Source organism: Hemiscyllium ocellatum, chromosome 43 (genome assembly GCF_020745735.1).
Source record: "Hemiscyllium ocellatum isolate sHemOce1 chromosome 43, sHemOce1.pat.X.cur, whole genome shotgun sequence".
NCBI classification, from domain to species: Eukaryota; Metazoa; Chordata; class Chondrichthyes; order Orectolobiformes; family Hemiscylliidae; genus Hemiscyllium; species Hemiscyllium ocellatum.
Window position 1 is genome coordinate 33,656,993 of NC_083443.1, and position 16,437 is coordinate 33,673,429.

At 39.4% G+C, this 16,437-nt stretch overlaps 1 protein-coding gene across 3 annotated transcripts in view; it reads right to left on the reverse strand.

Annotated features, from left to right (window-relative positions):
- The window catches only part of LOC132834902 (inactive ubiquitin carboxyl-terminal hydrolase 54-like), a 130,000-nt gene that overhangs the window by 20,949 nt on the left and 92,614 nt on the right, over window positions 1-16,437 (reverse strand). For all 3 annotated transcript variants that reach the window (XM_060854020.1, XM_060854021.1, XM_060854022.1), the window contains exons 8-14: window positions 15,550-15,696; window positions 10,448-10,597; window positions 9,509-9,671; window positions 6,701-6,871; window positions 4,374-4,481; window positions 3,550-4,240; window positions 2,747-2,880 (exon numbers count right to left, since the gene is read on the reverse strand). In XM_060854020.1, the coding sequence (XP_060710003.1) occupies window positions 2,747-2,880; window positions 3,550-4,240; window positions 4,374-4,481; window positions 6,701-6,871; window positions 9,509-9,671; window positions 10,448-10,597; window positions 15,550-15,696 (1,564 nt within the window). The remainder of the gene's footprint in view (window positions 1-2,746; window positions 2,881-3,549; window positions 4,241-4,373; window positions 4,482-6,700; window positions 6,872-9,508; window positions 9,672-10,447; window positions 10,598-15,549; window positions 15,697-16,437) is intronic.

The following is a 16,437-nucleotide window of genomic DNA, read 5'->3' on the forward strand; positions in this document are numbered from 1 at the left end:
ACCACATTCTCATATCCAACTCTGAGCTAATATTTTTGAGCAGATACTGTGGTAAGTTGCAGAGTTTGTGCACTGGCTACATTTTAGCAATGCTCTTTTATTCTGGTGAAATGAACCACATGACAAGTTGCAACATGCTACCTAGTGATATTCCTAACATAAAGATTAAGTTCCAAGTTAATAAATCTTCAAACACTTAATCAACTTCCATGAGTGACTTCCACTTAGTTACAATTGCTGTTTTCTCCCTATAAGATGCTCAGTGCATAAAGTATGGCCAGAATGAGGAAGAGTTTATAGGATTTCACCACCACTAGATGGTGCATGTTTCTCCTGCAGTGAAATATTCACTACTCCAGTTCTGTAGGAGGCTGTAGGACCCGGCTGGAAAAACAAGTGAAGTAAAAGACCAATAAAACATCAACTCGCACCATCCAGGAATCTGGGAAACATTGCTTAGTCACTCTCTGTGACCCAAAGTAGCCATGTCAGTGAATACTCACATTCTGGGGACAACTGTGTCATATCAGGAGGATTACCAGAAACAGATGCAAGTATGGATTTGCATAGAAGCAGAGAATTCATAAAGTTTACGTTTATAAAATAAAACAAAATCAAATGAGAATTATTATAGTCAAGTCAACATTTCAGTGTCTGGGGGACAAGAATGATGACTTCAAGGTGAACTATTGGGGAGCTATAAGCCAGCTAACAGAGGAGACAAAGCAGAGGGTAAGATTACATACTTCCCAAAAAGTTGAAAAATATTTGACACAGCTGCTGCTCACTACAGTCAGATAAGTGGAGCCACTAGAACAGCACCACAGTGCAGCCCACACTACAAGTGAGTGTCTACTAATCCTAAACACAGTGTCTTTCCTGTTAGCCTGGCAATCAACTTAAAGTTAGAAACAGGAGCAAGGTCCAAACTAAGTTGTAAATATCCTGACAGCAGGCTGGCTAAACCTGTGAACTTAAAAGCAGGTCCACAAAAAGCAGGTGATTGGGTAGGTGATTTAGCTCAATGGTTCTCTCTGTGCTGTTTCTGAAAGTGAAAATCATTTGTTTGTAGATTCTTGCAATCCCACTGTGAACTGTTTAACTAAAATATTTAGCTCTGGCAACATTCCATATTCACATCACTTGTGGGTGGTTTGTTGTGGTAGCACCAACAGCTGACCATGCGATTGTAAAAGCAATTTCCTGGCATTTGATGTATTGCAGTCAAAGCTGAGGTGGTTCCATAAAATAATTGGTTTTAAAAAAAGCAGGAACACAATAGACTGTAAAACCAACAATGGAATTCTTGAAATATTTTGTTTGGGGAAGCACAGTAAAAACATAAAATTGCTGTGCCACATCAGTAATTTTAGCAGTTCAAAGTGCACAAACCTGAAAGATCCTATTACAGATGCTTTTATGAAAAATCAGAATAAACACATAAGGAAGGGGGATTCTGTTGTTAGGTGAACAAAGATAAGGGGGAGGCTTGAGTGGTACACAAATGGCAGCGTCATCTGGTTGCCAGGGTTAAATAATATGTGCTGGATGGTGAATGTTAAGCATGAGATGCATGCTGAACTCAATCCCAGGGGATGTCCTGGTAGCAGTCATGAGTATGTGCAACTTCAATATGTCTACTATAAAAAATTGCTTCAAAATCACTAACTGTTGCAAATCTCAGAGAGTTAACCTAAAGAGTATTTGTTAAATGCAAAGATGGTGAGTGGTGACAGAGCATCACCCCGTTGCTCTGGAATCAGAGTTGAAATCAAATATAATATCTCCTCATTCCTCTAAGTACAAAATAAAGTAAGCTTGAGTCAAGTCCTGATAAACCAAGGCATGCAAATGCTGGAAGGTCACATCAGGTTAGCTTCTGTGGGGTGACTAAGATATAATTCCCTCTGGCATTAACAAACCCGTTTAATTCAATTCCTTAAAAGTGTAGGCTTTCCATAATTCTTGGCTCTTGGTGGGCGGCACGGTGGCACAGTGGTTAGCACTGCTGCCTCACAGCGCCGGAGACCCGGGTTCAATTCCCGACTCAGGCGACTGACTGTGTGGAGTTTGCACGTTCTCCCCGTGTCTGCGTGGGTTTCCTCCGGGTGCTCCGGTTTCCTCCCACAGTCCAAAGATGTGCGGGTTAGGTGAATTGACCATGCTAAATTGCCCATAGTGTTAGGTAAGGGGTAAATGTAGGGGTATGGGTGGGTTTCGCTTCGGCGGGTCGGTGTGGACTTGTTGGGCCGAAGGGCCTGTTTCCACACTGTAAATCTAATCTAAAAAAAATCTAATTCAGTTTGAAGTCCAGTAGAAAGGAACATTACATTATTCTTGTAAAGATATAATAATATCTAATACAAATTATTAATTGTTGGAAGAGGAGAAATGGAAGGATTTGCACAATATGCACATTACTGATCAGTGAGCTAAATCAATGGATCCATATCAAAAGTCAGGGAACACACTGTTTCATTTTTAAACTTTTTAAATCAACAACCAAGCAAAAGTTCTTTCAGCAATAAATGATGGTCAAGCCCATCAGGAAACGTTTCAACATCTTATTACAAACATGTTCAAATGGGTAAAACGCAGTTGATTTAAAAACCATTTCTTGAAAAAAATTCACATTTTTAAGTGGTGAAAGGGGAAAAAGTTGATGTCATTTTGTAAGTACACTTTCACTTTCAATCCATTGGGAAAAAAGATGCATACAGAATTAGGGTACAGAAGACTTTCTTACTGAAACTTTGCTGCATGTTCACCCAGCTCTTTGAGGCTGCTGATGATTCCTGCTGTAAGGCATTGCTACTCTTTGACTTGGGAACAGTTTTCCATGAAGGACCAGAACTGATAGGCTTCTTGGCATTTGCTTCCCTATAAATAGAGCATAACACACAATGCTTCAAAGAAATTGACATTCACTGTATAGCACATAATTGGCCACTTAGACTGTCAGATAACAGCAATTATCACTGATATGTTGGATGCGAAAACAAATTGAGGCTACAGGCTAACAGAAGTGTAATATTCAAATAGAGGTCAAATTACAGGCATAAAAGCAAAGCAGTATTTTTATGATAATCATGATTGGACAGCTATAATTTATTTAGTCTGTACATGTAGAGTCATTGGGATATAGCAATGTTTCTAACTTGTGACATCAAATTAAATTGTTTGTATCATGTAAACTCAAATATGCAAGTCCTGTTTCCAAAATGAATAATTCATTTTGGTAATATGTGTATTAACTATAGAAAGTGAGAAGTTAATTATTCTTCAATCTGATCTGCCAGTCAAAGAAACCTATGGTCTAATCCCATTTGGGTTTGAAGAAACGTGCAGCCCATATGAAAGGATGTGATGCTTGGCTGGGCACTTGGTACGATTGAAAATTTTAAAATAATGATAATGGAAAAAAGTATGTTAATAGAAGTGTCAGAGGCAATTTCTGAAAATATCTGTTTTAACATACACGGTAAAGCAAAATTAAATATGATCTTGAGCTCCAACAATCAAAAAGTACTAACCAGATGACTGATTTACCTGAAAGGATTGGCACTAGAGTTTTGTACTCCACCAGGAATCCCATCAGTAACTGAAGCATCCAAACTTATTGGACTGTTACTATTGCGCTCACTGCTCTCATAACCAGACTCCATTCTCTGAATAAAACATTCATTTTCTCCTGAACTATGGAGCCCTGCTTGTTGCACACTTTTACCAGGGCACCCAGCCTTTTCAGATCTGTCATTATTTAAGTTTACACCTTTGCCTCCATTCTGTGTGTTGTCCAGTGTCAAAGCAGCACTTCCAACCCCGACGGAACTTTCAGTCTTATTGTGGTTACAATCTTTTATGTCATCCTCGGATGTTGTATGCAACTGCATATAACATGGACCCCTCCTTTTCTCTTTTGTAAAAATGCTATCAATATTGAGAACTTCTCGTTTGGGTTTCCACAAGTATGTTTTTGACCTGCTCGACGAGCTTGATTTGGATTCACTGCTGGTGCTTTCTGTTTCCCAGTCTCGTGACTGTCCACCTGACATTCGAAAACTGTCATTATCTACAGACTCTGTTGTTTTTGCTGGAAATGATTTGCTGTTACTTGGGTCTTGGTTATGAGAAGGTCGATTATGAATTATATTGCTCATAGTTTCTCTGAAGTCCTTCAATCTACTAGTAGGTGGTTTTGGTCCAGTTCTTGGGGCTTGCTTCTCTTTCAGCGTTTCACCTATAGGGATGAAAGACAGAAAGGCTAAAACATGCATCGGAACAACACACTACTATTTACAAGCACCCACTACACTGCATTTGTAATTCATGGCACTTTTGCAACAGGGCTCTAGACAGATTTCTTTCCTTACCTTCACTATGATAACCACAGGATGGAACTTCATCTGATTTCTCGGTCTTCTCTCGATTATCAGGGTGCCTTGGTCGGCTGGAACTCCGTCTTCTATCCACAGAAATCCCTTTTTTGAAAGGAGATTGATGATTAGATTCACTGTCTATATGATGTCCTGAGACAAAATATCAATTTCTCAGGACAAAAGCGTTAACTTTTAAAAAGAACTGAATATGGCAGGGGAAGCTCAATTGATTCTCTGTCTCCAACTCACTGACTAATATAATGTTCCTAATAATGACAATGACATGAACCATGTTGCATGATCATAACTCTCTTGCATTATCAAACAATAGTGTCAATCGCTGTAATTAAACTGTAGTTAGTGACCTCATATCTGAAAGTAACAGAGCTCTCCTCACTAAATTTACTTGCTTGATTTGGAAAGCAAGTAAGCATACTCAAATATAATGTTTCAGTAGCTGTTTCAGATTTCTGTGAAAATTTTCCTAACTACACCTTCCTATCTATTCCAAGCTTCAAGTCAGGTTGCATTTGTGCACTAAATATTAAACATCCCTCAAACTAAAATTGTATACATTAGCAGACTTTTATCTTTAAAAAGTTAGTCAGCCATTTGCTTAACATGCAAAGAAATCCCATCATCATGGCCAAAGGTGTTCAACCGAACTGACTGAGAAATCCACACCATTTCTTCAATCAGGCTCCCATCCCTACCACAAAGAAATCCAAATCAATGTCACAAATGTCCATTACTCTGCCTTGTCCTATCTGTGGTCCAAGTGAACCTTCTTTCTCTAATCTTATTCATTATTGACCGGTTCAAAGGAATCACCCATATTTGGCTCCACTATCCCAGAATGAAAGCAGTGGTACCTGCAGCAACAATTTCTCTTCCCCTGCAATGTGTAGGTCCCTCTCCTTGGCCCTTCATTTCCTAACCAACAGACTGATTGGTGGTGACATCACCTACAGACATAATAGCGGCTTAGCGGCTCCTGGAAGTGTGCAGATTACTCCTTTATCGATGAGATTTTGTTTTAAGATGAAATGAAAGACAGAGTTTATGAACAAAACATTTAAAATGCAGGGGAACTGCTTTGCTACACAGTTATCTGAGCATTACTTTTGTGAACTTCTTCGGGACCTCTGTGCTTATCTGTTGTCTAGTTCTAGACTAGTCATAATTTACTTCAGTTGTAAGACTGGTGTTATAATAGCCTTTGACAAAGAATAGAAGGAGAAAGTGAGGACTGCAGATGCTGGAGATCAGAGCTGAAAATGTGTTGCTGGAAAAGCGCAGCAGGTCAGGCAGCATCCAAGGAACAGGAGAATTGACATTTCGGGCATAAGCCCTTCTTCAGGAATGAAGAAGGGCTTATTCCCGAAACGTCGATTCTCCTGTTCCTTAGATGCTGCCTGACCTGCTGCGCTTTTCCAGCAACACATTTTCAGCTTTGTCAAAGAATAGTCTGGCTACAACATCTACGCATGCCATTATTTCCAGCTCCCTCCCCAAATAAGCAAAAATCATTCAATCTTGTCATCTCAATGCACCTTGAACTATGTGTTTGATTCCTCATCATTACAATGGTGAGCTGGTTCCAGAGCTATTCCGAGAACCCTTTACACAAGAACTACTTGTTGAACCTGTGCATCACCTATTTTGATCAAATGCCAGAGAACATTCAACATTTGCTGAGTTACCAGCAGCCTCTTTAGAAAAATCTCACTTCCCAACAAAAAAGTTCCCCATTCCCTGTTCCCGTTATCTTCCAGGCTCACCATGGCATGGCAAGCAGTGACCCATTTAAGCATGATCAAAACTAACAAGTGAAATGTAACTGATCAAAGTGCAGCAAACAGACATAGTAATCAAACTGTTATAGTGACCAGATCACTGACATCCAAACAGCTCTCCAAGCTTTGTGCAGAATATTTTGGCTGATTGACTATTTTAATTCTAGCTACCAAATTAATTCCATACTGCAAAACATTAAAAGACAGCATTAGCTGATTTGATTAAAAAAGGGAAATTCAAGTTTCAAGTCTTTCAACAAGACATATACTCATAAAAAATTACTTATATCTCTAAAATGTCTGAAAAATTCTAAAGGCTCATTCAGTGAGTTGTAAATTTAAGAGAATTGCATCAGTGTATTATCAGCTTTTACAACATTTCAATTTGTAGCATCCACAGTAAAATTTCCTTTGCTGAAATTACAATCCTTTATTATTTTAATTTAGTGCATTTTGCCAGGATCTGGACTGCAAATATTGATTTTCTATTCTTTGGGCTACACTTCAATTATAAATTTATAGTACCTGTGTCCCTGCTGCTTTGAGAGGCTGTATCAATCTCCATGTTATAAATCACTGTACCCTGCGACTCAGAGGAGAAATGGCTGATCGCAGATTCATGATGACTGTGTTTGTAATGGTAGCTCTCATTAGAAGAATCTGTTCTGCTGTCACTCGATATAGATGGCTCTCTTCCTACAAAAAGGAAAGCCATAAAATCATTCAGTAAGACTATCCACAACTCATCACAAATTGCTGTTTCATCTGCCATCTAAATTGGCTTTGGGTCACTAGTTTTGGCAAACATTTTCAAGAGAATGAAATTTAGCAGAGGGAACACAAATATTTTCACTGTACATCCATGAATCAATTCTTAATCTACATACAAGGCTTTCAAACTCCACAATTTTCAAAGAACAGCTTAAAAAAATAACTAATAAAGGTGAGCACATAGAAATGTATTAAAAGGAAAGAAAACCTAAACACTATGCTTAGCAAATAAACACTTCACACACAAACTTGCCCCATGATTCAGTTTACATCATCTGGAAAATCATAAACCAGAATTAAGCAAAGCTCAATCTCAAGACTCTAAAATAGTCATAAAGACGACTACAAAGAATGGTAATGAAAGGTTTGCAATCTTTGATTGCGAATGTATTGGTCTGGTCATTGATTGGACACAGCAAATGTGGGGTAACAAATGAGCACAAGTGTAACATAGAATTAACAACTCCTTTTCCCTCATTAGTGTCAGAAGTACAACTTTTACTTGAGCGCATTCCATCGGCACCTGTTGCCCTCTGGTGCCTTGTGATATATTACTTCTAAGACAGTTACTCATTCGTATTGTAGTCTTGTCAGTCAGTGCTATGATCAGGCCTGATATTCTGCCATTACCCAACCTTCTCTTGTGCCTGGCTTGCGGTTCACAGCCTAAGAGTGTAAAGGATAACTGAAGAGCAAGCTAAACCCGATAACAGTACAGACTGGGGAACAAAATGATGCATCTCAGGAACACTGGCAGGGCATTTAACAATTGACAATACACTAGAAATGTGCAGAGTGTTTTTTTTGTGGGCATTGTCTAATTCTATTTTATGACTCCAAACAAGCAGATGATTTGCTCTCACGACTCTATTGATGGCATTCTGAACAACCTTCAAAAAAGCCTGAGAAGGTTTGAGGCATTTTTACAAAGGGAAAGACAAAGCTGACACTCTCATTCGACATGTCAAATATTCCCAAGAACAATAAGTTACAATCAACTGTTGGTGAACATTTGGAAAAACTGATCATTTCACAAGGCATGAAAACCAATTCCACAACATAAAAGCAATATTTATATGTCAATGTTTAAGGACTAATTCATGAAATATAGTCAAATGATCATAAGTCAAGTATTTTTTTGCCCATCCCCATTTTCCTTTGAGTCAGTGGTGGAGAGTCAATGTCTTGAAATGTTGCAGTCCATTTGTTGCTCATAGATAGGAAACTTCAGGACTTTGATCCAGGAATTATGAAGGAACAGTAATTTATTCCCAAATTGGGATGGTTTGTGGTTTGGAAGAGAATTTGATTTAAAATATTCTGACAGTCCTGTTCCTCAAAACGTCAATGTTGAATCAAATTCAACTAGAGAGATTTTATTCACCTGTGAATAATTATACAATTGTAGAATGTGACAGTCCAGAAGCAAGTTAGATTAGATTAGATTACTTTCAGTTTGGAAACAGGCCCTTTGGCCCAACAAGTTCACACCGCCGATGCGTAACCCACCCAAACCCATTCTCCTACCTTTACCCCTTCACCTAACACTACGGGCAACTTAGCATGGCCAATTCACCTAACCTGCACATTTTTGGATTGTGGGAGGAAACTGGAGCACCCGGAGGAAACCCACGCAGACACAGGGAGAATGTGCAAACTCCACACACAGAGTCGTCTGAGGAGAGAATTGAACCCGGGTTTCTTGGCGCTGCGAGGCAGCAGTGCTAACCACTGTGCCACCGTGTCACCCACTTTGGCCTATTTAATTTATGATTGTTTTAACAACATTTGAATTAATCCCAATGTCCTGCCTTTACACCAAAGCCCCAACATTTTTCCTCCTTTAGTGTCCCCCACTCTTGAAAGAGAAGAGTGCAGTAGTCTGCATCTATTTTTTAGATAGTGCATTCCAGATCTAAACAGCTGTTAGATGAAAAATGGTTTCTTCCGTCATCTTTGGATCTTTTGTTAGTCACTTTATATTAATGCTAACAGTCCTAAAGTCTTTAATCCACCTACTTAATTGAAGTTTCTCACCCTGGAGCCATTTTCTTTCAACTCTTCTGCACTTTCTGTAATACTTTCTTTCTAGAACTGCAGTTGAGATCGATATAACTTTCTCTCTTTTGGACTCTACGTCTCTATTAATAAAGCTTCGGATGCTGCACGCTATTTAACTGTTCTTTCAACTTGTCCTGCTACCTTCAATGATTTGTGCACCATGACTTCGGCACCCCCTTTAGAGCTCTGGTCTTTATTTTATATTATCTCTCCATGTTCTTCCTACCATAATGAATCACTTCTCCGTTTCTGCATCGAATATTTGTTTGCTCATGCCTCTAAACTTTGTCGTTCTGAAGTTTTACACAATCTCCCCACAGTTCACAATCTGTCCAGGTGCCTCATGATTTTGAAAACCTCCACCAAAGTTCTGCTCAATGTTTCCTTCTTCAAGGAGAACGATTCAACTGCTCCAACCCATTCAAGTAACTGAAGTCCTCATCCCTGAAACTATTCCTGTAAATCTCTCTAATGTCTTGTAAATTTTAAAGTTATAATTACCTGAATCTTCGCTGTCATAACAGGTCCTGTACTGGTGAGAATCTGCTAGGGCCAGATCCTGTACAGACACAGGGGTGCCTCTCGGATCTGCATACAAAAGTAGTAACGGTTGATAGTGGCTCTTAATGCATCTGGTCAGTACGTCCTTCCACTTGGGTCCAATCTAAATCAAAAGTATGAAGAATTGCAACACTGGATTTGTTACTGTACTGCCTTATCCGCATGAACTGTTTCAATTTTTGTGAAACTGGCATTCATAATACAAAAATGTCTAAAAATATGGCCTTCATAAAACTTAAACTGTACTTAGTCATGTTACATGCTAATTTATTTCTGACCGTTTGTGGGAACTGGAGCGAAAGCTCCTTGCAACAGTAACAAACAGGGAACTCATTCCTAATTTGGGTCAGATGCTTTTATGTAAAAAGGAACAAGAGCAACTATTTTCAATTGGCAATCTCAACTGAGAATTGCATATAGAGGTAAAAGTAGGAGAAAAGTAGAAGAAAAAGGCTGCATAGTCACAGATATATTTAGGTAACATTGCATACAACCAGTAAATCCTACAGGTGGCATGGTTCTGAATTAAACATTGCAGCATTCAGATGAAATTACTGAGAGGGAAAATGTTCCGACCATTCCACACACCTTCATTATGCATGTGCTTTTATACATATAGGGGGTGGCAGGGGAATGGCTTACATTCTTTCACGCAGTTGTCAGAATTTACAGTTCAAACAACATTCTAAATCATGCACATGGGAAGTAAAGGTATAAGCAAAGCATAAGACGGCTAAAGTCACGGCTGTCACAGTTATCTTATTAATGAGCTACATTCATCTCTAGGTGATCAGTCATTTGGAGGCCAAGAATTTAATGTCTCTTAAAAAAAAATACATCAATGACAATAATGCAGCGTTTTAGGTAAAGACCTCCTACCTCTTTCACATGGGCATCATCAAAATACATCCACTTGCGAATTTTTGTTTGGAAAAAGAAGGTAGAATAGTGTTTACCATAGTAACACACCATCCCTACCAAATAGAGCTCTGTGTGTTTAGCTTTATCATCTGTCACCCGATAGAAAAGCTGCAAAATACAAAGGATATCCAATAAAAGACAGATTAAATTATGGCAGGCTATGTCTAATCAGCCTGGTTTACAATGGTAAGAGATTATGTCAATTGCCGCTTTAGGTATTTGTGCTTTTCAGAAAGCAAAATGGCAAATCTTAGTCCATCGACCAATGAACAAGATAAAACATTGACTAAATTACCTGAAATCAAGCTTTTTTATATGCTAGTCAATGTTTCAATTTAAGAGCATGGGGTGCTGTTTATGCCTATTGTTTGACCTTGTTGGAAACAATACAATGTTGCAGACATCAAGGCTCCTAAACATTCCACAAATTACCCAAGGGGGTTTACTGGCCACTGTTTATTAACGAGAGAATTAGAACCCAAGAGTGCGCGGATGCATAGCTGGAAATAAAAGATCTGGGAGGACCATAAATGCTGTGAGATTTCTGTACTCCTTGGTATACTCTTTCGGCCTCAGTTAAGACTCACCAAGAGTACACCATGATAAGCTCAAACTAAGAGGGGGAGGGTGGTGGGGACAACTCTAAATTAACAAAAAACGATTTTGTGTTAATACATTTTATGCTTTTCAATATTTGTGCCTTTGTCAACCACATTAAAACCTTTATCAATAGAGATTCTAGGCAGTGGACTGAGTCTACATTTAAAATTCTATTGTAGAATTAGTGAAATATGATTTATATTTGTAATCTGAATTTGGACCCAGAAACATATAATGTATTTCATTTTTAAATTCAGAAAGGGTTTTTATTTTGCTTTTTTTTCCACTGTATTGAAAAAAACACATGACAATCAGCCATGGAATGTGGACAATAGATTCAAATTGGCAAGGCAACTTAATAAAAAGGAACAGACAGTTGCCATAACAAATGCTGTGACTGCTGAGTTATTTAATCAGTTCTTCACTGATTTTATTTCTGCATTCCAGACCTGACAGCGACTGTTTAGAGAAAAATGCAGTGCAATCAATGGATACTCCCAGACTTTTTTCTAAATTTCTGATCTACATTTATAGTCTCAAATGTTTCCATTCAGTACAATTACATTTTAAAAAGCTATAAACTTGTGTTGCTAAGGCAACAGCAAACAGTTATTCTCATCTTCTATAAAGAGAATTGAAAAATGGCACAAAAATGGAAACTAGCAAATCTTTCGCTAAATCTACAAAGTGCAAACACAATTCAGACACTAATAAGCAGAGGACAGAAATACATTGTGGCCTGTACATTTTAATCTACAATAGCACCTAAGCTGGCTCATGAGCCACAGTAATGCATAACATTCACAGAAATGGTGCAATGCATGTAACTAAATGGTGAAGCGGTACATTAGTTCAACAGTATTTTTCCAATAATGAATGTCTTCAAATGAATTAGCCTATAATCTTTTGCAGCCAAAACTGACCTTAAAATACAAAATAAATGTTCAAAATATCAAGTAGATTGCTCGTCAGTAACTTCAATGCTGATTTCCACCATAGAGATGGTGGGCAATGTCAAAATAAAAGTGTTCTAAAACTACCAACACATGCCACTTTCATGCCTACATGAACTCCTAATGTTCTACCAATTCCATTAGATCATTCAAGGTGCGAGACAGGTGTAAATAGCAATTAATGAATCAGTGTCCTTGGCTTTATTAAAAGAGGCTTAGAGTACAGGGCAAGGATTTGATGTTGAACCTCTAAGATATGTGCTATAACTGGTGTACAGTGTACAGTTGTGGGCATCACATTAGAGGAAAGATGTGAATGCATTGGAGAGAGTGCAGAAGAGGTTTATGAGAATGGTTCTAAGAATGAGAAACTGCAGTTAGGAGGGTAAATGGAAGAAGTCAGGACTGCTCTCCTTGGAGAGAAGAGGTTTTCAAAACCATGAGCAGGCTGGATAGAGTAGATGGGGAGGAGTTGTTCCTGCCTGGTAAGGTTTAAATGTGGTAAAGATGACAATGTTTTCACATATCGGATATGAAACATAGTGGAGCCAGGATCAATTGAGTTCAAGAGGGTGGATAATTATTTGAATACAAATAGTGTGCAAGGGTAAGGGGATAAAAGGAGATTGACACTTGTAACGATGCTTGTTTGAAGGCATGACTGGCCAAATGGCTCCAAATGATTCTGTGATTTAATCAGAATAATAAATTTGAGAGTTATAAATGAATAGTTCTTTACAAACTAGGTTATAAAGCTACAATATTAACAGATGACTTGCACTTCAAATGATGAGAGGCAAAGGAAGCAGCACTAACTCAAATCAAAGAACTGCATTAGAACTAAATAAAAAACCCAAAAAAACTGCAGATGCTGTAAATCAAAAACAAAAATAGGAGTTCCTAGAAAAGCTCAGCACGTCTGGCAGCATCTGTGAAGAGAAATCAGAGTTAACATTGGGCTGCTGGACCCAAAATGTTATCTTTGATTTCTCCGCACATAATTTAAATTACGGCAAATGCTCATAGACGTTTAGAACATAGAACACAAAAAAAAAGCGCAGTACAGGCCCTTCGGCCCTCGACGTTGCGCCGACTGAAGCCTACCTAACCTACACTAGCCCAATAACCTCCACATGCTTATCCAATACCCGCTTAAATGACCATAAAGAGGGAGAGTCCACCACTGCTACTGGCAGGGCATTCCATGAACTCTCAACCCGCTGAGTAAAGAATCTACCCCTAACATCTGTCTTATACCTACCACCCCTTAATTTAAAGCTGTGTCCCCTAGTAACAGCTGACTCCATTAACAGAAAAAGGTTCTCACTGTCAACCCTATCTAAACCCCTAATCATCTTGTACACCTCTATCAAATATCCCCTAAACCTTCTTTTCTCCAATGAGAACAGCCCCAAGTGCCTCAGCCTTTCCTCATACAATCTTCCTACCATGCCGGACAACATCCTGGTAAACCTCCTCTGCACTCGTTCCAATGCCTCCACACCCTTCCTATAGTATGGCGACCAAAACTGCACACAATACTCCAGATGAGGCCGCACCAGAGTCTTATACAACTGCAACATGATCTCAGGATTCCGGAACTCAATTCCTCTACCAATAAAGCCCAGTACGCCATATGCCTTCTTCACAGCACTATTTACCTGGGTGGCAAATTTCAGAGATCTGTGTACATGGACACCAAGATCCCTCTGCTCATCCACACTACCAAGTAGCCTACCATTAGCACAGTAACCCATCTTCTTGTTACTCCTACCAAAGTGAATGACTTCACACTTAGCTACATTGAATTCCATTTGCCACCTTTCTGCCCAGCTCTGCAACTTATCTATATCCCGCTGTAACCTGCCACATCCTTCTTCACTGTCCACAACTCCACCGACTTTCATGTCATCCGCAAACTTGCTCACCCAGCTTTCAAGCCCCTCCTCTAGGTCATTTATAAAAATGACAAACAGCAATGGTCCCAAAACAGATCCTTGTGGAACACCGCTAGTAACTGCACTCCAAGATGAACCTATACCATCAACTACTACCCTCTGTCTCCTTCCAGCCAGCCAATTCCTAATCCAAACCTCTAATGCACCCTCAATGTCATACCTCCGTAGTTTTTGCATTAGCCTACCACAGGGTACCTTATCAAACGCCTTGCTAAAATCCATATACACACATCTACTGCTTTACCCTCGTCCACTTCCTTGGTCACCTTCTCAAAGAACTCAATAAGGTTTGTGAGGCACGACCTGCCCTTCACAAAACCATGCTGACTATCCTTGATCACATCCAGATGTTCATAAATCCTATCCCTTACAATTCTCTCTAAGACTTTGCCCACAACAGAAGTGAGACTCATTGGCCTATATAGTTACTAGGGCTATCTCTACTCCCCTTCTTGAACAAGGGGGCCACATTCGCTATCCTCCAGTCTTCTGGCACTATTCCCGTAGACAACGACGACATAAAAATCAAGGCCAATGGCTCTGCTATCTCCTCCCTATCTTCCCAGAGGATCCTAGGATAAATGCCATCAGGCCCAGGGGACTTATCTATTTTCATCCTTTCCAGTATTCCCCAGACCTCTTCCCTACATACCTCAAGGCCATCCATTCTAATCACTTGTGACTCAATATTCACATCAGCAACAGTGTCCTGTTCCTGAGTGAATACTGACGAAAAGTATTGATTTAGTGTCTCTCCAATCTCCTCCGCCTCCACACACAACTTCCCACTACTATCCTTGACTGGACCGATACCTAGCCTATTCATCCTTTTATTCCTGACATACCTATAGAAAGCCTTCTCGCTGCTCTTAGCTCTCTCTTTAGATCCTTCCTGGCTACCTTATAACTCTCAATCGCCCCAACTGAACCTTCACGCCTCATCTTTACATAGGCCGCCCTTTTCCCTTTCACAAGGGATTCCAATTCCTTATTAAACCACGGCTCCCTCACAAGACCCTTTAATCCCTGCCTGACTGGTACATACTTAGCAGAAAACAGAAGAGGCCCTTTGGTCTGAAGAAAATTGAAGCCCGTTTGACAACGTCTAAATGCATTTCCTATGCACCTTGTTACTGGTCTTAAGCAATTCAGAAAGCTTAGTCCACCATGACATATCCATCATAAATCTACAATTATCAGTTAATACTTATCCAAATGTTCAGTCACTCCAGCTCTGAACATTTCTAGAAATTTATCCACATCTGGTGTCAAACTGATAGGCCTGCAGTGTCCAGTGTCCTCCTGCTCATCCTTGATGCAATAGCAGCATTTACAATTTTCCAATCCATTAGATTGGATTCCTTAATCTTTTGACCTTCGGAAAATTGCGCACGTAAATCCAACTATATTTTCCTTTGCCATTACTTTACTTCAATTAAACCTAATCCCCTACTGAATCTGCTTTTAGAGTTCTTGTTGTTAATATTTTTGAGAATTTAGATTTTTTTCCCCCTTATTGTGCAATAATAAACAGCTATGGTCATCTTACATCTCCCAACTTGAGGCACGTTCCTAGGCTATGGATCACATCTTCAGCAAGATCAGAATGATCAGAGTCCCAGACCAGACCAATCGTAATTATCTCCGGCGAGTTCATCAACACTTTGCGGATTCTGATCTTCTCACCACAGTTGCTCTGTAAAGGAAATCAAAAGTTATTTTTTGAGAAGAAAAGATGTACGTAGTTCCCTCCATGATACATATAAAACAAAGACAAATAAGAACAATGCCTACTTTACACTGACAGGTCAAAATTAAGTCTGAGAGATAATTGTCAGGAGGCTGCTATTCAGCCCACAGAGTTCACATAGCTCTCAGTATAGCAATCCAATCACCCTCATTTTACTGCTGAGAAAATTTAGAACTTATGAAGAAGGGTCACTACACCCAAAATGTTAACTCTGCTTTCTTGCCACAGATGCTGCCGTACTTGCCAAAATGTTTCAGCAAGTTCTGGTTTTGTTTCTGATTTCCAGCACCTGCAGTTCTTCAGTTTTCCTCAAATGAGGCCATTTAGGTAAAATTTATAGACAAATAAAAGGGACAATCACACTGTTAGGAGAGTACTACAGTCGCCCAAAACAATCACAAGAGATACAGAGGGCAGATATGCAGGCAGATCACAATGAAGTTTAAAAATAACAGCAACAATTGTAAGGGATTTCAAGCTTTCCAATACTAACTCAGAACTTTTGCCTAACTCTTTCATGGGTTATGAGTGCAAGTAGCTAGGTCAACATTTAATGCCCAGCCTTAACTGCCCTCAAACCCAGTGGCTTGCTTGGCCTTTTCAGAGAGTTAACGACAGTGCTGAGAGTCGAGAGTCACAGGAAGCCAGAGCAGGTAGGGAACAACAGATTTCCTTCCCTAAAAGGAC